This window comes from Thyridium curvatum, assembly GCF_004353045.1.
Source record: "Thyridium curvatum strain D216 chromosome Unknown NODE_66_length_249765_cov_79.631338, whole genome shotgun sequence".
Classification (NCBI taxonomy): Eukaryota; Fungi; Ascomycota; class Sordariomycetes; order Thyridiales; family Thyridiaceae; genus Thyridium; species Thyridium curvatum.
This window is the reverse complement of record NW_022156821.1, coordinates 105047-126481: the sequence shown is the minus strand read 5'-3', so window position 1 is coordinate 126481 and position 21435 is coordinate 105047. Positions and strand designations below refer to the sequence as shown.

Here is a 21435-nt window from a genome sequence, read left to right as displayed (position 1 = left end):
GAACAGTTGCAAAGGTGTGACTAACATTCTTGTAAGCAGAAAGTCGAGTCCCTTAATCAGCCGGCGGGTCCGGCGCCGTAGCGGGTCGTCCCGGCTCGGGTCCTACCTGGAGATAACGGATTGGGATACTAGGTATCTATTCTTGAACGGCTCTGCTCGGAATCAAACCGATTTCGACAGATTTGATGCACTCTTCTTCTAAGTCGTACACGTGGAGGGATGTACGTACCGCCCTCCCGCGTCCTCGACGAAGCCTAGAGTCCTGTCGTCTGTCACGATGTAGGAGGAGATGTCCAGACTGTATTACAACTCATGTCTCGACATGGGCTGCCGGGGTGAACAGCCGAAAACACTTTGCCAGGTCAAAGCTGGAGATGATTTATGATTCAACGCATATATATACATATGTACATCCAAGAGGGGAACATCGGCTCATGACTGTCGAATGCGGGCTGAACTGTTCGACCCGTATATCAGACCTAGTCGTAGGACAGCCGACCACCCGACTCGCCTCTCTCCAGCAGCCTGTCCGTCTCGCGGGCCTTGCTCTCTGCGTCGGGGTATAGCACGTAGTGCTGGAGAATGAAGATGACGTCGTAAAACATGGAGACGTTGCCCAGCGCAAACTTGACAGGGTTGCCCGTGACGCCGGACCAGTCCCCTTGCAGGTAGCTGTCGATGCCGAGCTGGGCAATGCTCAGGACGCCTCCCGAGAAGTCGAGCAGGATCTGGACGATGCTCCAGCCCTGGGTGCTCTTGTTGCGGTAGTTTGTCAGGATCTGCGGCGTGTACTTGATGACGGTGATGATGAGTTTAACGTAGGAGATGGCATAGACGGCGTCGAGCCACGCCCAGCCCGTGGCCGCCGGGTCGGATCCGGGCGGGGCCGAACTGGTGTCCTGCGCGCCGGCGACGAGGAATATGACGCCTAGGACGCCGGTGACACAGCCAAGGGCGACGCCGAGGATGAAGCGCGAGGGCCGGCGGCCGAGGGCGGGAGCAAAGCCCCACAGGCCCGGCAGGTATTGCGATACGATGATGATGCAGAGGATCAAAGCATGCCCGGCAAAGACGACATCGTTGAACTGGACGGCCGGGGGGAGGCCGTGGTGGCGCGCAGCATACTGGGCGCGGATGACGGGCGAGTAGAAGAGCGCGCAGTTGGAAACGAAGTAGGCGATGAAGCCCAGGGTATTAATGAAAGGAAAGTCGACAGTGGTGCCAGAGGTAGTACCGCGCCTGTAATTTAGGACGGGCTGCGGATAAAAGGAGAGGGACCAGCAGATGGTGTAGATCCAGCCAAAGATGGCGGAGATCACGGTGAGGAATGACATGCCGCCGTCCTGCCTGTCTCCGGAGTTCCGGAATGAGCGACGAGGAATGAAACCCCCGGGCCGGTGCGCTTGTACGCCGCGATCCGGGGCTGCGCCGTATGTAGTCTATGGATTTCCTGGTTCCTCGGTGCACCCGCTGAGCAAAGCTTGACTTGGAAACTCTCGGTTGCAGGATGCAGGACGCAGGTTTCCACAATGCCGACAGACACACAGACAGACAGAAAACGGGGAGCGAAAATAACCTGCAGGGGAAAGGAGACAAAAAGGACCTTGCAGCAAGCGAATGGATTAGGTACAAAGGCAAAAAGACTACCCCCGTGGAGGTTAGGCGAGTGGGTAGCGCTTGACGGGATGACCTATGACGGCATCCTACGGCCTCCTGACTCCTGTGTCTACAGCACGTTGAGATCATTTGATAGCGGCCAGAGATAGCGCGTGAGGCACTACCCCGGTGACCCCCCCCCCCCCCCCCCCCCCCCCAAACCCCCCCCCCCCCCCCCCCCCCTGCTCTCGAGCAACCTGTGGGGGAGACAGTCCCTTGCCGAGAGCATTTCCATGATCTGCAGTCTCTGTGTGGAATCCGTGGGAAAAGACCTCCCTACGTAAGGACGCGTTGGCGATGCGATAGAGGGCCGCAATCAACATAGAAGAGGGTCATTTGACAGACGGCTTTGGGCCAACTGAGCTCGAGACCTTTCGATCTCTCCAATGGCATGGTCTTGACCGTTGAAGCCCTGGGCGGCGGACAGTCCATTTGCCGCCATCACCGGGCAAGCCATGAGTTTGCCCTGTCCACAGCTCGCTCATTGGCCAGACGCAACGAACATTGGACGCCGCTGGATCTCGTCTCGTCTGGTCGTGTCTGAAGAACGCAAACGGCCCCATCTCACTAAAAGAGGACGTTTCTCCACCCAGTGGCCTCAGCGCCGTGATTCGCTTCTCGCTAGCGCTACTCCAAGCGCTGCAGCAAGCCGACGATGGATCAGTTGAAGACCTGCCATCAGCCAGACCCTTAATTATTTCCTGCACTGCACCCGAGCCATTGAACCATCGCTCTTGGGTGGCTAGTTCTTCCAGATCGAGAATGGGACCAGGCGCCTCTGCTAGAGCTACCTTGCTCTCAAGCTTACTCCAAACTGATCCCAAGTAGCGACGGTCTGCAATGGTTTTGCCTCCTCTCGCGCGTGTAGGTCCGTATCTCTCCCCTCTGGTCTACTTCCATATTGGTCTGGCATCTTCCGAGCCGCCATGTGACGCGGTCTTGTGCTCCAGATGCCCACTGCGATGGCCTGACTGACGCACATTCTTCAGCCGCCAAACGCTCCTCCCCTGCCCTCCTACACTTCCCGAGGAGGCGAACGAACATAGGATCCCAGGAATTTTATGCCGTCGAGTCTGGACTGCGGAGAGAAAGGTGCGTGCTGAACAACAAAAGTACCTGCAAGAAGTAACCAGACGAGATGTATCTTCTCGGTACATTGGCTCTGTTCTGTATCCTTCCTGTGGATCTCGATGTCTGTTACGGCGGAGCAAGCACAAGGTGCAACGATATGGCTGTGTCTTGTTGCCGGGGTCGGTGCTCTAGCGTGCCGCCATGGGAAGTTGGCCCTTCCGTGGTCCTCCGTCAAGCGAACCTCGCCCTTGTGCTAATCTCCGCCCGTAGTTCTTCTCATACTGGAGAGGCTGTGCTCTCTTCCTTGAAACTCATGACCGTCACGGACAGCAATTCCGCGTCTTGAAAGACCAAAGCAATGCGAAGAAGCACTGGATCTTGGCAGGTTGATGTGGCCATCTCCACCTCGTGTGTCTTTTTATCTACCCACAATTCCAGGCCTTTTCGTCCATTTTACTCAGCGCTTGTACTGGACTGGCAAGCCGGATGTGCCTGTGTGCTTACGGAGTACACCTCGATGTAAACGAAATGGAGATTCGAGATCAGATCTGCAGTGCATCCGCAAGGCTCCGGAGCAGATGGCCTCTTTGGTGGAGAAGATACATCTACGCCAGCCCCTCCCCGCGCACACACTGGCCATTCCTCTTTTCTTTGAAGGAGAGTCACCACGCAGCAGAACAACAACGACAAGATACACTATGGCATCCACGCATGGCCCGTCCATCGTAAAAGAGGGACGCCACGCTTCGACCGTCCCCAAACCTCAGCGTGTATGTACACACATTCCCTCTGTGACTTGACTCCCCACCCCTTTAGTCTGCCCTCATTCGCATTTACGCAAGAGCAGGCCTTCCGTATCATACTTGCATACACACATACCCTCCTTGCATCCAGATGTCCAGGCATTCATTCTTGCAGAGTACCCTACACACATCAACATCACATCCACTACGACCACCACCACCAACTACACCAAATGCATCATCCCCACTCATCCATCAGATCAAGGGTCCCAAAGAGACTGAATCGCAACACTGGCTCGCTCAGTCTTGGAACAAGTAGCAAGTCTTGACTTGGCCTGACTTGACAGCAGATATGGAGAGAGAGAAGGAGAATGGCAAGTCAGGTTGCAGCAGGTACCTGCCCAGTCCAGATACATGATTTCTCTCAGTCTATATGGCCCATATCCTGGTCGACTTGCCTTTTAGCGTCATCACGTCGACACGCCCATCCACAAAAAGTGTATGCACACGCCCCCCTCGACATCGGACATGGATCAGGGGAGTTGATGGATCATGGATGCTCCCCCACCTCCCTCATTGACCAAAAAAAAAAGATGCGTGCAATTAGTCCACAGATTGTACCCGCTGTCTCGTCTGGTCTCTCTTCTACCTCTTCTTCAACGTGATATTACATACCTGCTACGACGTATCCTGCCTGGCCCAGGACGTACTGGGCATGTACATGTCGTCAATTGGCCTTCCAGGACGGCTTTGCATTATCATTCGTCCCTCTAACCGCAAACGTCTCAATGCATGGGCCATCACGTACGTACTCCGTCGTAGGTCCTGCTGCCAAAGGCAGATAGGCAAAACATGTAGGTTGATAGCTCGCTCGCAGCCGGGCTACGTTATATATTCCATCCTGTCCTCGCCCCTCCTCTCGACATCTTCCGGATGCCACTACTTCTCCTCCCTCATCTTCTCTGTTTCTGTCTGTTCGTTCGGGAGGCCAATTGACGACCCCTTGGCCTCTATTTTCTCCCTGTTGAGCATTCCTCTCCTCGTTCGTGTACATTACGCCTGCGGTGCCCCGAACCAAGGCATCACCAGCTGGCCTTTGACAGCCACCTTACGGTCGTTTCGCTCTCCTCGTTTCTTCAGCGGCGGCAGATGCCCTCAGACCCCACCTGTCTTGTGGCATAGCTTCATCCCATCTCTTTGTGGTAGAGTTATCAGCACGTGTTTGTGAGAGTGAATGTGAGAGTGGATTCAGATCTGAGCTCACCCAGACCTCACCCCGAGGCATTCACTTGACACCAAAGTCAATTCACTCGAATATTCACTCGGGACAGTCCCTTCACTCGAATCTCAAGTCGAAAGCACGTCTTGCTCCCCTCGACTTAGTGTGGCGTCCCTCCACCTACAAAACCCAACCCAGTGGCCTCTCCGATCAGGCCTGGTCGGAACAACAGCAAAATTCGACTTGAGATTTTGCTCAACCTACATAATTTATCAACTCGAACCATCACCATAAGACCTCTGCGACTTCCAAATCCCTCTCACCTGCGAAAACAGACACCCGAGTGTCAAAGACACATCCAACTTCCTCGAATCAGCATCACAACAGTGATGTCCATCTCGAGTCTAAGCATGGCAGGCATTCGCCTGGACGGATTCGTTCCGCGCTTCGACTTTCTCTGGTCAACCACCTTCTGGATCTACACCTTCTGGATTCTATGGTCAGTAAACCGAGGGCCTCCGGCTTCTCTTTGCATTCTCACTAACAATTCTCTTCTCCAAGGCTGCATCGATATGTCCGCCTGCTGGTCCACTGCTGTTCTCACTGGCGCTACAAGTCCAAGCCGATCCCCGCCAAGCCTAGATTTACGTCGCGCGATGTGACCGTTGTCATTCCTACCATTCATAATGTGTTCGAGGAACTTCGACCTTCGCTCCAGAGTATCCTCGCTTGCAATCCGTTCGAGCTGATCCTTGTTACGACCGTTTACAAGAAGGAAGCCCTGGAGAAGCTAGCCGCGACCCTCAAGGCTCCTGGAGTCAACATCAAGGTTCTCTATACCAACATCGCCAACAAGCGCCTCCAAGTCTGCGAGGCTCTCCCTCAGGTCCGCACTGATATCACCATCATGGCAGACGATGATGTCACCTGGCCTCCGAAGCTGATGGACTGGATTCTGGCTCCCTTTGAGGACCCAAAGATCGGTGGCGTCGGCACCTGCCAGAGGGTCAAGCGTGTCTGGGACGGCGACTGGTCCACCCGCATCTGGAACTGGCTCGGAGCGGCATACATCGAGCGGCGCAACTTTGAGATCTCGGCCACCCATAACATTGACGGCGGCACTTCGTGCATGTCAGGCCGCACAGGCGCCTACCGATCGGAGATCCTACAAAGCCATGACTTCCTGGAGGGCTTCAAGACGGAGCGCTGGGGTAAATTCATCCTCAATGCTGACGACGACAACTTCGTGACCCGCTGGCTGGTCAGCCACCAGTGGAAGACATGGATCCAATACGAGCGGGAATGCGAGCTCGAGACCACCCTGGAGAATGGCCTGAAATTCCTCTACCAGTGCTCGCGCTGGGCTCGAAGCAATTGGCGAAGCAATTGGACCAGTCTCGTGACGGAGCAATATGTGTGGAAGTGCGTAAGACCCAACCAGCTTGAGCTAGCCTAGTCTCACTGGTCCCCCTTCTCGCTCCCCTCTGTGCCCCTCCTCCAATCCTCCCCTCATCTTTTTGTCATTCTCACCCCCTGCCTGCAGCACCCTGTTCCACACCCACACCCTCACCCCAGTGGTGTCTCTCCTTATTTCCATTTTCCTAGTCCTCCTATGGACACCCAGCTTCCTGACCCCTGTCTCGCCCAGCGTCACACCCTCGCCAATTGCATCGGTTCTCGCGCTTACCCTTACTGACTTTATCTTCATCCACAGACAGCAGCCATGGTGCACTTACGCTCTCCATGTTGCGACCTTCACCTCGCTAGCTTTCGTCGTCGATCCACTCCTGCTCGCCTCTTGCTGGTGGGCCACCGCTAACTGGGAGCTCGCAAGCCGACAGTATGCGTTCTGGGCACAATTCATCTTCATGTTTGGCTTCACCAAGGTGGTCAAGCTGATGGGATTGTTCATGCGCAACCCGAGCGACATCAAGTTTCTCCCTGTCTCTATCGTCTTTGGCTACTTCCACGGCCTCATCAAGCTCTATGCCCTCTTTACTCTTAGAATGGTATGTCGACCCCTTTTCTCTTGTCTCACCCTGAGCACGCAACCCATCTTGACAGCATTGCTGACTTGGCGGCTTGCTCCGTTATAGACGTCTTGGGGTAGCCGAGCTGACGGTGACGCAAACGACGAGTCTCGTCTGACTCCACGTCCCGTGCGCAGCGCCAGCCTTACCACGCCCCCGGGCCGCCACCCGGGCTTGCCCCATCATGTGCGGGAGGAGTTGGGCCTGAAGGGCGATCTCGACGAGAAGCACCTGGTCTCCGAGCGGACCCCGGCGTGGGACAAGACCTCGGAGAAGCCGGCGACCCTAGTCACTGGTCAGGCGTAAAACCCTCGACCAGTCACTATCGACTGCAATCTCATCATCCTCAAACCCTTGAACCTACCTACTCTTGTTTGCTACCGAGAGGTCACAAGAAGAGGGGGCCCAGTTGTTTTTTTCGACGAATTTCCTTCTCACGACTTGGTGTTACGAGCTATTCGAGAGAGGTGGACAAACAGCACTCTCTACGATGCGCAGGTGGATGGCTTTTGCTTCATTCCACACAGCTGCTGCGGACGGCATTTTCACTTCATGAAAGCAGAGCATGCGAGCACTGCGAGTTGTGTTCTCATAAGGCATTAGCGGTGTCTAAAAAGTTTTCTTTTGGTGCTCTTCTCCTTTCTTTCTTTCTTTCTTTCCTCCCGCTCTCATCATCCTCCTTTTCCAAAGAAGGAGGTTTTGTTACTGCTTTCTCGTTCTCGTTCTTTTTTGTGACGGAATCCACATGGACAAATGGGTGGTAATGCAGGGTCGGCTGGCTAATGTGCTCTGCGGGGCATCACGGAAAAGGGGCGAATAGGACACTTCGCCATCTCGGATGGTTCTTTTGATTTGACAAAAATTGCTTTGGAAGGGCGGTATACCAGTCGAAGCCGGATACAAGAACACCCATATTTCTCTTTTTTCAGTCTTGCTTTGCTTCACACCACTTCGTCTTCCTTCCCATTCCGCATGGAATGGACTGATTGAACCCGAGAGGGCTTATTGCGAGAAGGGGCGAAAAGATTGTTAACTGCATGGCAGATGGTCTAGATGCTGGGGAAACTCAGGAAGCCTTGATAGACAGATTAATCCTAGAATAATCAGTCCCGGCAAACAAGAGTCTCGAAACAAGCTCGTTTCTGGTTCCTTCACTTGACAGTACGTGTACACACACGGGTAGAAGAGTAGCAGCAGCAGATTTTGTTGAACAACTCGAACGACATCATCCCACGTGTGAGCACACCATCACCTCCACGGTTCCCCCAACGGAGCCGTGCACAGTATATTGTATTGGTATTGGTAAATGCAATTGATGAAGTGGTGTTCTGGCCAAGCAATTGTGTGAAACCCCGCTCAACCCACACAGCGCGTCCGGAGTTGCACGACAGCAGCTCATGTATGGCGGAATATCACTGAGCCTCTCTCGTCTTGGGGGTTTCTATTGATCTCATGCAAAAGGAGACAGAAAAGCTTGTGAAAGTCACCCGTCTCGCACCCTCCATCGTCGCACCGGCCAGGCACACACACATACATATACAGATGCCTTGCATCGACTGGACCTTCTAAATATTGACAACTGCAGACGGAGGAAGAGGGAGAGATGGAGGGTGGGACACGGCCTGGTGTCAGATGTCAGGTATGCAGGCCCGTGCAAGAAACGGCCTATCACACGACCAATGGAGTCGCTGCTCTCGACTGTTCTTGGGAATCTGATTACTACCACCAATCATCTGGGATGGTTTGCTTTGGTGGGCAGTGGTGGCAGGCAGTTCTTCCTCCTGCACACACCACCACCACCCCCCTCCACAAGCCCACCCCTGGCAGCATGGTCCGGCCTGGTCTCTTTTCTTACGCTTGTGCTCACGGGCTTTTTTCAATCGTTGGGTAGACTGGAGGCTCTTTTGGAGCGATTTCATAGGTCGATCTCGGTCATGGTATGGCGTCACTCGCATCTGGGAGGCGCATCCTGGTCTCCCGTCGATACGTGCCTTTCTCGATTGGTCTGCTATCCGATATGCCTCGCCAAAGACTCAAGGTGGGAGTGCCAGTCTCTTGTCTGGAGCAACATTCGGGGTTGGAAAAAGGGCAAAAAAACATGCGCATCTGATACTCAATGCGTTGCGTATTAGGCAAGTTGCCCAATGCCGAGCTCTGCATCCGGGGATGGCTACCGCATCGTGCTTCCCGACTGACTGTTGGTTCTGCCTCGTGTCTCCTTGCTTCTCCATGCCCCAGCTCTTCCTCCTTGGCACTTATCAAAAGAGTGACCGAAGTTCGTCAAATCCAAATGTGTAGAGTGTGTCATCAACTCACAGATCGCCATGCCTGTCTCAACATTCCTTAGCACTGGCGATAGACACCCCCCTCCCACTCCCCTCTCCCCCCCCCTCTTCCCCACCTCCTGGCATACTCACCTGGTCCCTGTCAAGAACCCTTGGCCTGAGCTTACCTCTACCTGCTCTAGCACCGATAGTCTGGTGGCTACGTATCCATTCTGGACCGCAGTTCCACCCACGAGCGGCACGCCATGGCTGGGGAGCTTCATGCGTTGAAACCCCGCAGTTTGCCTGGAAATAGCTATCGGTTCTTGAGGGCGGAAGGGGTCATGATTCAAGAGAGAAAGACAGAAAGAAAGAAAGAGGGGGTCCCGATGTGACCACGTAGCCAGGTAGGATAGCGAGGCTCTGGGTTGGCCCGAGGCAGGACATACTAGGACATACCCCATGGTTACGAGGACAGAACGCGATATCTCTGGAATATAGCCACTCTGGTGATGTGTGTGAGGGAGGACGATTGGATTGAATTCCTTGCCTTGATGGACGTGATGTTCTCAATGCTCCATGCTGTTCTTCTCTGACAAAGAACGACTCGTCAGATTCCCCATTTCTTCACCATGTTTTGAGCACCTGCGCAATGGAGAGAGCATCTGCTTACCAAACGACAGAAGCCGTGATTGCACGCCTTCACCAACACGCCCCCTCTCCACCTCAGCTACCTTAGTGTAAAGTAAGAGTGAGAGCCGCGCGATGTTGGCCCCGAGAGCTCAGCTGCGAAGCTGTGAGAGCATTGCCCTATTTCGTAGGTAGTGCCTAGATACCTATTTCAGCGAAGCTGGAGCAGATCATATCAGATGCAGAGGAAAAGAGCCCTATGTATCGAGGCTGCATCAGTACCTACCTACTGCAAAGTACAAATCGAAGAGCCGCTCCAGATGCTACGCGGGAGGGGGTGCACCGAGATGGTAGGTATCCATCCATGGATTTGTCGTCCGAATCAGCAGAGGCTAAAGGAGAGGCGGGCTTAGGTCTGTGCTTTCTAGCGCGCCTGCTGCAATTGTCTAGCTGCAGGGCACCAGTGGCCCCGTAGCGGGCACTGGTTTCCACCAAGGCCGCCTACGGACTCCATTCTGGCTCTCCCATCCATGGATGCCAGGTCGAAGCCCACCGAGGATTGTTCGATTTCCAGGTGCAATGCTGCGCGCTGCCACTTTGCCATGCTGCCATGCCTGCGATGCCGTGGCTGGCTCGAATTAAGATGTGCGCATATACATCGACACATGGACCAGGGCACGAGCGCGTCTCTGATCCCAGTCTACGATCCACGATCGCCAACCCACGCCCTCAGGCAAGGTACCTGCAATTCCAGAAGGGGTACTTGTTTGTACATCCAAATGCATACCTGCGTCTGCGGCCGACCAGGCAAAGCAGCTCAAGATTGAAAGCCAATGCGTACGTCAGGACCGGCACTCACTGTCATGTCACTTGTGACAGAGAGGCCGACACGAGAAACCAAGAGCAAATCAAAGGCGAAAAATACTCCGGGCGCCCAGGTCAGAGAGAGAGAGAGAGAGAGAAGACAGCAGCAGTACGGCCCCTACGTGCAGGTCTGTCCCTCTTCTGCAGGTTGCGCGCGAGTCTCTCCCCTCCTCTCTCTTCCCATCGTCCTCGCTAACCCGCACCCACCACACGATGCTACCGATGCTGCTAGCAGGACCGCGCTTAACCGCTTCCTATCGGACCTGCGTCTGAAGATGCAATGCATGCTGGTGGAGCTGCGACCTCCATCCCCAAGGGAAAACTCGCACACCCTCTCTCCTCTCTACCTCTCAGGTTACTGGTTCTTACAGGCCTGTGTACGAAAATGGACCCAGGCGTTGTATATCTGGTCCGAAGCTCCTGGGAGAAGTGGTTTGCAGACGGCAGTCCGTCCAGATAGCCCGCAGGAATGTATGTCTCACATGCACGAGGAAAGAGGTGGGTATTGCAAGACATTTCTCTCGTTTCTTTATTCCCCTTTATCTTAGCTGCGGTAGGTATTGCTGCCAACTTTATGACACTGGTTTGACCAGTGATACCTGCAAACTAGCTCACTGGCCGCACGCCGGCCGTTCTCTCTCCTTTGTCCTTGTCATCTTCTCTCATCGACGTTGCATCGCTGGTGGGACCTGTGGCAGACGAGCCAGAGATCCTTGGGAAACCGGTGCAGCCGAAACCTCGTTTTGGTCTCGCTTCGTGACTTTTTGGGTAATCGAGCTGACGACAGGTCATTCCCACACTGGCGCGGTCGAATGTAGGACTTCGTCCGATCGAACGACTCTTGGGTCGTAATGAGATCAGGTGCATGGCATCGAGAGAGAGAGAGAGAGAGAGAGAGATGGAAAGCAGGCGCACTGGGCAAAGAACACCCCGCTCAAATGCCACGGCCTTTGCTGGGTTCCAAATCTTGAATCTCACCGGGAGGCGTGCGCCGTGGCCTCGCCGATCCCATCTCGGGAAGGCACATGAGCTCCAGGTCAGCACACCTCGGGGGCGACCTCCAGGACCAGAAAAGGGACCAGAGGATGGAGATAGAACAAGGGCACCAGTGATCGTGGCCCGCATAAGCCCAGCTGACTTGCCTTGCGATTTGGTGATCTCTCTAGATCGTAGACCATTTCTTGGAAACCCGATGAAGGGGGGGTGAGAAGGGCACTACGAGGACAGGCTAAGATCCCGTGCGAGATATGGCACCTACACACGCCCTTTTGCTTCAAGTGGCATACACACCCGAGGCACACGCACGCCCACACTACACACGATGCAATTGCCTGCTGACACTGGCGTTTAGCTACCGACTTTCCCCTCTTCTGTTGCCCGCCGGTAGCTTATCTGAGAGGGAACCCGTCTCCGATCTAGCTACGATGATGCATAGGCCCCAGTCCGAGAGTAGATGGGCCAAGAAACGAAGCGGTCCTGTGGGAGAGGAGAAGGGAGGTGTGTATGCAGTGATGGGTGTGTGTACTTGTACTTTTGTCCAAGTTGCTTTCCTTCCTTCTCTCGGCTGTCTCCATTGCTACTGACTGTAGCATTCACGTTTCTTTTTTCCCCTCAGCACCCCGTTCGATTGACATGGACTGATCTTCTTCAACGGGTATTCGGGGAAAGGAAATGGGAGGGAGCAGGAAAAAGCAACGAGAACCGGCATTTTCTCGCGAAAAAAGCAGGGTCGTCGTGGAGAACAAACTCCGCTGTGGGAACGCGCCGTTCCTGTTTTCTTGCGCCATAATGTTTTACATGCATGAAAATCCAAGACCAAAGACCCTCCCGTTTTGCAAGGCTCCACGCTTACAGTACGATGCAGAAACGGCATCTTCCTTGGCTCGTGAAGCTGAGAGGTCCCCCTCAGCTCCAATAGCACCATTATCGTGTACAAGTAGTTGAGTCCTGTTCCCGGCTCGGTGCTAAGTCGGCCAAGTCCCTTCCGCTCAGAGGTACCTCGGGAACTTGGAAGACTTCTCTCGACTGCCGGCCCCCATTCAACTCCTTTGCCTGCATATGTTGAATCACACAAATATCGGTTCTCCACGACGCAACGCTTGCCGTTCTCAGGCCCGTCTACCCTGAAGGGCGTGTGTTGTCTCTACAGCTTGCGTCAAGCATCAACCCTTGCGCAGCGCATACTGCATGCCTGGTGGCTGCTGCACAATGTTTGAGCAGTAGCTCTGTGAGGGCTTGCCTCTTACTGGGCAAACCAGGGAAGGGCCTTCGCGAATCTGGCAAAAGTGATAGGAGAAAAAAAAAAGAAACGAGCATTTCCCCCAGCCGGTAATGGTGCTTTCCCTTGCCTCTGCATGCATTGCATAGACACACTTCGCTGCACATACTCAGACGGACGGGCTGGCTGTACATATATGCGCGCCTCGCCATGTATGTGCATGGGAGGTACATTTCCAGAGGGAGTCGGCCAACGCCGTCCCGTTGTGGATTGGCAGCTAAGCAGGGAGCGTTCAGGTCCCTCCTGTATGATGCGTGGGCTCCTCTCGGCCGAACCACAACACACACCCACCAACACTACATACACTACATACGCAAGCAGTACGCACGCACATATACATAACAAGGACGCCCGTCATTGCCAATCAGGGCGAGGCCTCTGTCAACCTACAGGACGCCTCTCATGCTGAGGTTTGGGGGAATGCTACGCCGGAATATGAGACATCAGTTTTGGCTGATGCAAACATGGTCCGTTTCCGGCCCCCCACGACGTATGCAGACTGCAGCGGGCTGGAAACTTCACACGGAGGAGACGAGGGTTGATGGGGGCTCCCTCCTTGACTTGACAGGCGCGGCAGGCGATATCGGTAAAGTGCTGGTGAAGCAGTGTGAAAGAAGAGCGAGCGCGTTGGGCTGAATGGGAGAGAGAGAGAGAGCCCCCCAGGGATGAGCAAAGTTTTGTTCAGGGGGTGAGATCCTAACGCAGCAGTGTGTTTCGACCCATAGCTCACTCAGCTAACCCCAGACAACTGCCCGCTGAAACTCCCAAAACACGAATGATGACGGCATCCTCACACATCCATTCCCTTACCCCCTACTATTCCCGTCCAGCCCTTCAGCCTCGCTGGCACCGCGATCGTCCTCCGCCCAGAGATGACTGGCAGCAAAACCCACTCCACCACCTCCGCCACCACCACAAGGAGAAGCACACGACTGCACGTCCTCGCAAACGAAGAAGGGTCGAGGGCCGTGGCTATTGGCCCGGGACGGTGTCCCGGCACGTCAAACACGATCCGTATCTGGAGTGACCCTCTCACTGTGTCTGGTTGGTGTGGCCAGCAAAAAGGAACATCAATAGCCATTATGACATCGGAACCGCCGAACCGGGACAGGTCAATAATGAGCAGCAAGACCCTCCTCTCCTTCTTCTTTCGTTTCCCCATCCATATGTGGTGAGGTGATGTGATCCTGCAATGAGACACTGAGATATCATCCCGAGGTAGGGCAGCAGGAAGAGAGAATGAGATTTGTGACACAGATTCCTCAAGGCAAGGCACCTCCTCCCTGCCTCCCTCCCCCCCTCCCTCTCTTTTCCCTCCTCTCAACTCCGACGAGGCAAAACGGGCGAGCGCCACCCGCGGCTCCGGCGGCCGAGGTTCTCTTGGACGACGAGTGCGGAGCCGGGCCCTGGACCTCCGATGCAGGCGCAAAGCCGTACCCACCCTCCTTTTCTAACCGCTTTCCACTCTCTCCACGCCCAGAATAAGAAACACCTGCAGCATCCAGAGAAAACGAACACGATAACCGAGACAAAAAAAAATACAGAAGAAAATACCACCTTTACCTTTGTGATCTTCTGTGTCTTCCTCGGATCTGCACACCTCGTGTGTACAGCTGTGTAGGCGCAAGAAGTGGAGGGCGGGTATGACGGAGCGACAGACCCTCCCCCCCCCCCCCCCTTGCTTGCGTATGTACGTGAAAGAGAGAACAAGTCGGATCATCCCAACTCCAACAAAAGAAGAAGCTAGGTGAGCATCAGTTTCGTTTCCCACACACTACTCTCTCCTCCTTCCCGTTTCTCAGTCTTTGATTGTCAGTTCCTCCTTGCTAGAGCGTGCGTCATGCAGAATTACGTGCATATCTGCTGGCTTGGCCTTAGGTCTACCCGCTAATGCTGGCGGGAGGGTTCTCCCTGGATTTGGGGGGAGGGGGGCGTGGCTAGAATCATGGAAGAGGCCGTTGAGATGAGCTATCCGGCCTGCCGGCCGAGGGGAACCTCCCTGATGGGGACTTTGGCCTTTGCTCTCTGGTGCTTGGCCTTGCAGTGTAGTGTTTCCCCTGTTTCGTGACCATGCGATGATCACATGTATTGAGTTCCTTGATTTCAAGGGACATCAACATGAGGAGATACTCTGACAGTCTGATACTAGAGAACTCTCGCATTATTATGGGGGTCAGCAGCGCTGTCCAGCCTAGAGAGGCCGGCTTGGATGAGTTGCAAGGGCGAACACAAGCCCCTGATGATGTGTCTCTGGCAACACAGACACTACAAGGAAGACCAGCGCAAACAACAACAACAACATCTAGTGTCTTCTAGAGACTCAGGCCTGAGCTGACATGTAGCCAAGTTAGGCTAATTGTATCCTTGTTTGAAAAATATCGTAGACTACTTATTAGAAGAGCTGAGATTTTCGCCCTCCCTATCAGGTCGCACAGCAACCTGTTTCCCCCATTCACAAGAGATCCATGGCAACAAGAGATTGCACGCTCTCGAAAAGCCCCTTCATTCTATCCTACAAAGTAACACAACACTCCCCTCTACTCCGGGGAGATCTCATCACCTGCCCCCAACCTCCCTCCACTCAGGCTCCCTCCCCTCCACGGGCGTGCACACCTCGCTCGACACTCCCGCCGCTTCTCCCTCCCCTTCCCGCACGAGCCTCTCCATGAGCACGTTGACAAACACGAGGATCTCCATCGTCGCCTCGTGCGCCGTCCGCTCCGTCACGTCGACGACGAGGCCCTCGTGGCCCTCGAAGCGGAACAGGCGGCCCCCGCCCCTCGACCGCGCCGCCCGCGCCGCCAGGCACCGCTTCGCCTTGCCGCCCTGCCGCATCGCCGCGCAGCCGACGCGGCGCCGGCGCTCCTCCTCGCCGCACGCCAGGTACACGGGGGCGAAGGGCCGGCCGGCGCGGGCCGCGGCGCGCTCGTACTCGCGGGCCTCGGCGCGCCCGGCCGCGTCGTCGGGCTGGCAGTCGGTGAAGATGACGGCGCGGCCCAGCGAGTCCGGGCCCTCGACGTAGCGCGCGAAGCAGGCGTCGCGGCGGGCGCGGCGCTGCTCCTCGCGCTCCTCGGGCGTCGGGAAGTCTGCGGTGGTGTTGTTGCCGTCGATGTCGACGAGGCCGACCTCGGGCTGGCTCGACTGCTGGCTGTGCAGGGCGGCGGGCGGCAGGTCGAGGTGGTCGGTGAACTGGTAGCTGTCGATGAGGATGGCCTTGTCGGCGCCGGCGAGGGCGGTGAAGCACTGCGAGACGGTCTGCTTGCCGACGCCGGGCCAGCCGTTGATCCAGATCAGGGGCTGGACGAGCGCCATTGCGAGTGGTGGAGGAGGTGAGTTGTGGCTTGCTGGGTTTGAAGTTGAGATGTCAATCTGCGCTTGGAAGACTGCAGGAGAAAACTGGAAGTGGACTTGGTGTAGATGGTTTCAAACGGAGCACCAGGAGCAAGGCAGAAGAAATTGTGATGTCTTGATGAGAAGGCCTTGACGGGATTGGATTCTAATTCCCTGACTTTATCCTGGCATACTGAATAAGCCAAATGAATACTTAAACGCTGTCCTACTTGTAACCCTGTGACACGGGATCGAAAGAATGAGTCAAAAGAACATTCGATCATGGCTCACCTTCTTCCGAAAAGGAAGGAATAGTGAATTCAGACCGTCGATAAAGGCAGGAGCATGACGAGTGACGCGATCATGTTGCACCATCATCAAAGAGACGCGCCGACCTCAACCTTTTTCTAGTACGCCAAAAGGAAGAGAAAGTGTCAAGGACCAAGCACTTGAGAACCTTGCTTGGCTGAAGATTATGTGAAAATTTGAAAAAAAGAGTTTGATGCCTGTGCTACCGTCCAGAAACACGAAACAAAGGCCGGCAAACCGAACCAAAGAATTGAACTCCTCCCATACATGGCTTCTCTTTTTCGGGGCAAGAAAGAAAATGTGACAAAGACAGGTCCTTCCCGATATCGTCTTCATCCTTAGTGAGGTCACTAGGTATCAAACACTGCCTGCCAGGTGCCTGATGTTCTGCTTGATAGCTTCTGTAACCTCTCCCTGGCCAGTGTACACATAAGCAACTGTCTGTACCCAAGCTTCTGGTCGCGGAAGGGGGAGGTCGATGATGTCGCCCTTGTCGATGTGGCCCGACATCATCAAGGCGGCAAGGATGGGGAGGTGCATCCGGGCATATTCGAGATCTGCACCCCAGGGTCAGCATGACTCACCTCCGAGAGCAAGGTATCCAAGGACACTTACGGATAGGCACGGTATTGTCGCTGCCACGGAGCATGGCCCGTCCCATCTCCACGCTAGGCAGGACGCCAGGCGGAACAGAAATACTAGCCACTGACGGACGTCGGCGTGTGCTGTGCGGCGGAGCACGCGGGGGCAGCTGAACCGAATGTCGGCGCTGCGTGCGGTCCGGCAAGCTGGCTGCCGGCTCGGGCAGGGTGGCTCGCAGCTCGGCGACGTTGAAGTTGCGCTGGATGACGAAGGGCTTGCGCTGCAGGGAGCGCGGCCTCACCCTGGCGCGAACGGTCAACACGTCGGGGCTGATCGGATGGCGTATGTCACCGCTCTCGGAGGAGCTGGGTTTCCGGTCCCGCAGAGCAACCGGCGTCACGAATACGTCGGCCTTGACCGCGTTACCAAGGTAGACGTGGCCCCAAGCTCGTAGCTGCTGACGGGTCTGGAATGCATCACGACGGGGCACTGGGATGGGCGCGCTGGCAACGGGAGGTCCTCTCGTGACAGGGGAGACAAGAGCGCTCACTTTGGAGTCTGAGAGGCCCGCGAGGAGGATGGATCTTGTTTCTGACAGGAGCGTGGGCGGCTTGGGCAGGGTATTCCTGTTGAGTAAGGCAGCCGCCTTGTCGGGTATCTTCGGGTCGGTTGGAGTTGCAACGGTGAAACCCCGCAGTCCAGCAGTCAAACATGTTCCCTCAGCCGACGGCGGTCTTGGGTCGACAAGCTTGTCGTCCACCGGCGTTGGTCTGCCCCGAGGATCGAGCTTCTGAACCACTGCTCGATCATACTCGGAGCCAGAGTGGTCCATGAGCATCGGAAAACCAGTGGGGGTCAGGGGAGAGGGGGCGAGGCCAGGAGAGCGGGCAACACGGAAGGCGGTCTTGGGGTGTCCATCATGGTCGTAAGGTCGGAAAGGGTCATTCCAGGTAGGCTCCAAGTTAGGAGGCCTCTGCTTTCGGACGTCCATTCTTACCAATAGAACTATCTTGAGAATATTCGGTAGGTAATGCCGATCGTTCAGTATACTAAACAGGTGAGTTCCGAAGTATTTACAAGACAAAGTTGCGAGTCACAGAAAGCGGTTGGAGTTTGAGGACAGCAGGGCCGGGGGTTTTGTTTCTTTGAGACAACACCACACCACGTTGATTGATTCACACCGATGGTATGGCACTCTACATTGCCGAAAGGCCAAAAGGTCAAAATGAAGGAAAGACACTAGCAACTTAGCTGGGATAGTAGGTCTCGTGCCGGGATGCACGACAAAGAAATGTTGCAGCGCTCTTCTGGTACGGTGGTACGAGAAGGACAAAGGAAAAGATCAAAGAAAGCGAGTTACCTCTGCACACCCTCCGGCCAGTGCCCATTTCCAAAGTGATGCCATGGGAAGTGACGTATCATACTCGTACCACAGAAAATGCTCGACGGGGAAATTCCATTCTTATTCCGGTAAAGCCACTGCGGCCATGAAGCTGAGCAATGTTTCATCAGCATGATGTCAGGGATCGTGCTGCAAGACGACGGTTGAGGTTGAAGGGAGATGAAATTGCCGCACGTGATTGGTTCCATTTCGAGACCAGGATGTAGTCAACTGCACTGGCCTTGCTGCTGATTGGGCCGCGGGACCCTCACGATACTCTACGGATTCTACGGAGTACGATAGGGGAGCTATGACCACCTGGGCAACCGTTCCAGGGGACCTCCCGGCGCCACTAAAGAGTTAACTACCCGGTAACTACCCGGGCATGGCGACTGACAGGTCGGATTGACAGCTGTTCACACTGGCTGGCTATTGAAGCTTCATTCAACAACCGAAAGCGGTCCATGTGTGACACAGTCCTAAGCCTCCTTGAATCTCCTTCTGGCTCAAGCGATCTTCTTTTCTTTTCTTTTTCTCCTCTCATGCTATTCCCTCTTTGATCATCTCCCGTCTTGCAGCCATGTCCAACTCAACCGCGAGCTACCGCCAGCGGAAGGAGGACTTTGTGTCCAACCTTTCCGGCGGGCCCGTTAGCGAGATATCCAATGTGACAGCTATCGCCACGGTGAGTTCCCGGCATCCCAGCTGCTTCTGTTCTTCAGTGCCTGATTGTCTGCCTACTTTAGGTAGCCATGGTTCTCTGGTCTGTTTTGCAGGCACGCCAGTCGTTCTTCAAGCCCTACACCCTGCTGGGGTTCGTGGTCGACTTTCTGCTCAACGTCGGGGCAATCCTCCTCGCCTTTACTCTGCACTCTGGCTCACCTACCTTGTTGCACCTGTTTCTGCTGGCCCCAGCCGTGCTGATCTATGCATTGCCCCCGAACCTGGGCGGCAGCAGAAAGAAGCCCAAGCTGCCCCCCAATGCCGCTTCCAAGGCTTCTGGGACGGAGCCCCTGAACGTCCTGTCTATCAAACCCTACATCACCACTTATCGCGGCTGGATGATGGTCAGCACCGCGATCGCCATCCTTGCTGTGGACTTCAAGGTCTTCCCCCGCCGCTTCGCCAAGGTCGAGACATGGGGTACGTCACTGATGGACCTCGGCGTTGGCTCGTTCGTCTTCTCGTCTGGCGTCGTCGCGGCCAGGCCAGTCCTCAAGGAACGCGCTAGCGGCAAGACCACACCGCTCAGCAAACGCCTCGTCGCTTCCTTGCGCCACTCCCTGCCCCTCCTCGCTCTCGGCTTCATCCGCCTGCTGAGCGTCAAGGGCGTCGACTACGTAGAGCACGTCGCCGAATACGGCGTGCACTGGAACTTCTTCTTCACCCTGGGCCTCCTGCCCCCCTTCGTCGCCGTCTTCCAGTCGATGCTCAAGATCGTGCCCTCGTACGCCGCCCTTGCCTTGCTGCTCGGCGTCTTCTACCAAGTCGCCCTCGAGAGCACGGGGCTCAAGGCCTACATCCTCACGGCCCCGCGCGTCGATCTGATCTCGATGAACCGCGAGGGCATCTTCAGCTTCGTCGGGTACCTCGCCATCTTCCTCGCCGGCCAGGACGCCGGCATGTTCGTCCTGCCCCGCAGCCTGAACCCAAACAGCAAGGATAAGGGCGCCACGCAGCGCCTCACGACGCTCATGATGACCGGCGTGTGGGCCGCCGTCTGGACGGGCCTGTACTTGCTCGCCACCGACGTGCGCTGGGGCGCGGGCCTCACCGTCTCGCGCCGCATGGCCAACCTGCCCTACGTCCTGTGGGTGGCGGCCTTCAACCTCGCGCAGATCCTCGCCTGCGCCGCCGTCGACACCTTCTTCTTCCCGGCCTTCTACAACGCCGCCGACGGGCGCGCCGAGCGCGAGGCGTACGACGCGGCGACGAGCAGGGTGCTGCGCGCGTACAACCGCAACGGCCTCGCCGTCTTCCTCGTGGCCAACCTGCTGACGGGCGCCGTGAACCTGACGGTGCCGACGCTGGACGTGGGGCCCGCGGTGGCGATGGGCATCCTGGTGGCGTACGCGCTGGTGCTGACCGTCTCTGCGGTGGGCTTGGACATGTATGATATTTCAATAAAGCTGTAGTGCAGCGCAGCGCAGGGGAGCCGGAGCCGGAGAAAGAGGGCTTGTTTTTTTTGTGATATATCAACTTGGCGGCCCGGGTTTGACAGGGCAGGAAATTAGAAAAAGCATATTGGATTTGTTTCACTTGTTTTTGTTGCCTGGAAATCTAATAATAGACACTGAGAAATGGCAATAAAGCACCCTTGGGAGCTGTGCTACTGAGCCTGTTGAAGGGAGGTGGTGACTTCATGTCTTGGGAACGCATTACTTCATTTTCTTTTCAATATTTGCTGGTGAGAGATGGATGGAGAACCCGAATGATCAGGATACCCAACCGGATACCACCCATAGAGAGCATCATCCAGATCCAGGTCAGCATGCCGGTCTAGGTGCATGACCCGTCATGGTGTGAGTTGATCCTTAATCCTTCAAGATATCAACATGAAATCAACATGAACACGTACCCACGAACTGTTTCGACCTCTACTTCGCGAAGATACATACAAACCCCTGACACACACTCACTTTCCCTTCCTCCCCACGCTTGAAGGCCTGGAAGTGCGGGAAACCCCTGTCCCAGCCTGCCGGGACCTGTGTCACTCTCGGACATGCCGAAGGGAGTTTGCCAACAAGGCATGCGGTGACCCCCCTCTCCCCGGCCATCGTTTTGTTTGCATGGTGCCGCCGTGTTCTCCCCGTCCGTTGCATGAAACAAACATGCCTGCCAGCGAGTCGCGATGCATCTTACTGCGCAGGTCGGATTTTCACGCGTGCCTTCCGTGACGATCCATAACTAAGTACATATCACACCCAGCACAGGAGAATCACAGCAAGCCCATGACAAAGTACTAAAAGAATTCTTGGATAGATGCCGCGGTTGGGCTGAGGTACTGCGCCCCAACTGCCGGATCAGATTTCCGCTGACGATGACGAGTCACATCCGCCGAGCAGCAAAAGTGCCTGA

General features: G+C 55.6%; 5 protein-coding genes across 5 annotated transcripts; 2 read left to right on the top strand and 3 right to left on the bottom strand.

The window, feature by feature from the left end:
• Positions 1–479: 479 nt before the first annotated feature.
• Positions 480–1334, bottom strand: E0L32_009267 (uncharacterized protein; the record flags this gene model as incomplete). The annotated part of the gene is made up of 1 exon (XM_031144213.1): positions 480–1334. One exon carries the CDS (start codon positions 1332–1334, stop codon positions 480–482), a length of 855 nt encoding a protein of 284 aa, XP_030991235.1.
• A 3744-nt stretch (positions 1335–5078) lies between these two features.
• Positions 5079–7025, top strand: E0L32_009266 (uncharacterized protein; the record flags this gene model as incomplete). Its single annotated transcript, XM_031144212.1, has 4 exons — positions 5079–5188; positions 5251–6111; positions 6233–6698; positions 6786–7025. The coding sequence occupies 4 exons, from the start codon at positions 5079–5081 to the stop codon at positions 7023–7025; spliced, it is 1677 nt and encodes a 558-aa protein (XP_030991234.1).
• An 8286-nt stretch (positions 7026–15311) lies between these two features.
• E0L32_009265 (uncharacterized protein) lies at positions 15312–16067 on the bottom strand (the record flags this gene model as incomplete). Its single annotated transcript, XM_031144211.1, has 1 exon — positions 15312–16067. One exon carries the CDS (start codon positions 16065–16067, stop codon positions 15312–15314), a length of 756 nt encoding a protein of 251 aa, XP_030991233.1.
• A 684-nt stretch (positions 16068–16751) lies between these two features.
• On the bottom strand, positions 16752–17967 carry E0L32_009264 (uncharacterized protein; the record flags this gene model as incomplete). The annotated part of the gene is made up of 2 exons (XM_031144209.1): positions 16752–16951; positions 17010–17967. The coding sequence occupies 2 exons, from the start codon at positions 17965–17967 to the stop codon at positions 16752–16754; spliced, it is 1158 nt and encodes a 385-aa protein (XP_030991232.1).
• A 970-nt stretch (positions 17968–18937) lies between these two features.
• On the top strand, positions 18938–20492 carry E0L32_009263 (uncharacterized protein; the record flags this gene model as incomplete). Its single annotated transcript, XM_031144208.1, has 2 exons — positions 18938–19042; positions 19104–20492. The coding sequence occupies 2 exons, from the start codon at positions 18938–18940 to the stop codon at positions 20490–20492; spliced, it is 1494 nt and encodes a 497-aa protein (XP_030991231.1).
• Positions 20493–21435: the final 943 nt, after the last annotated feature.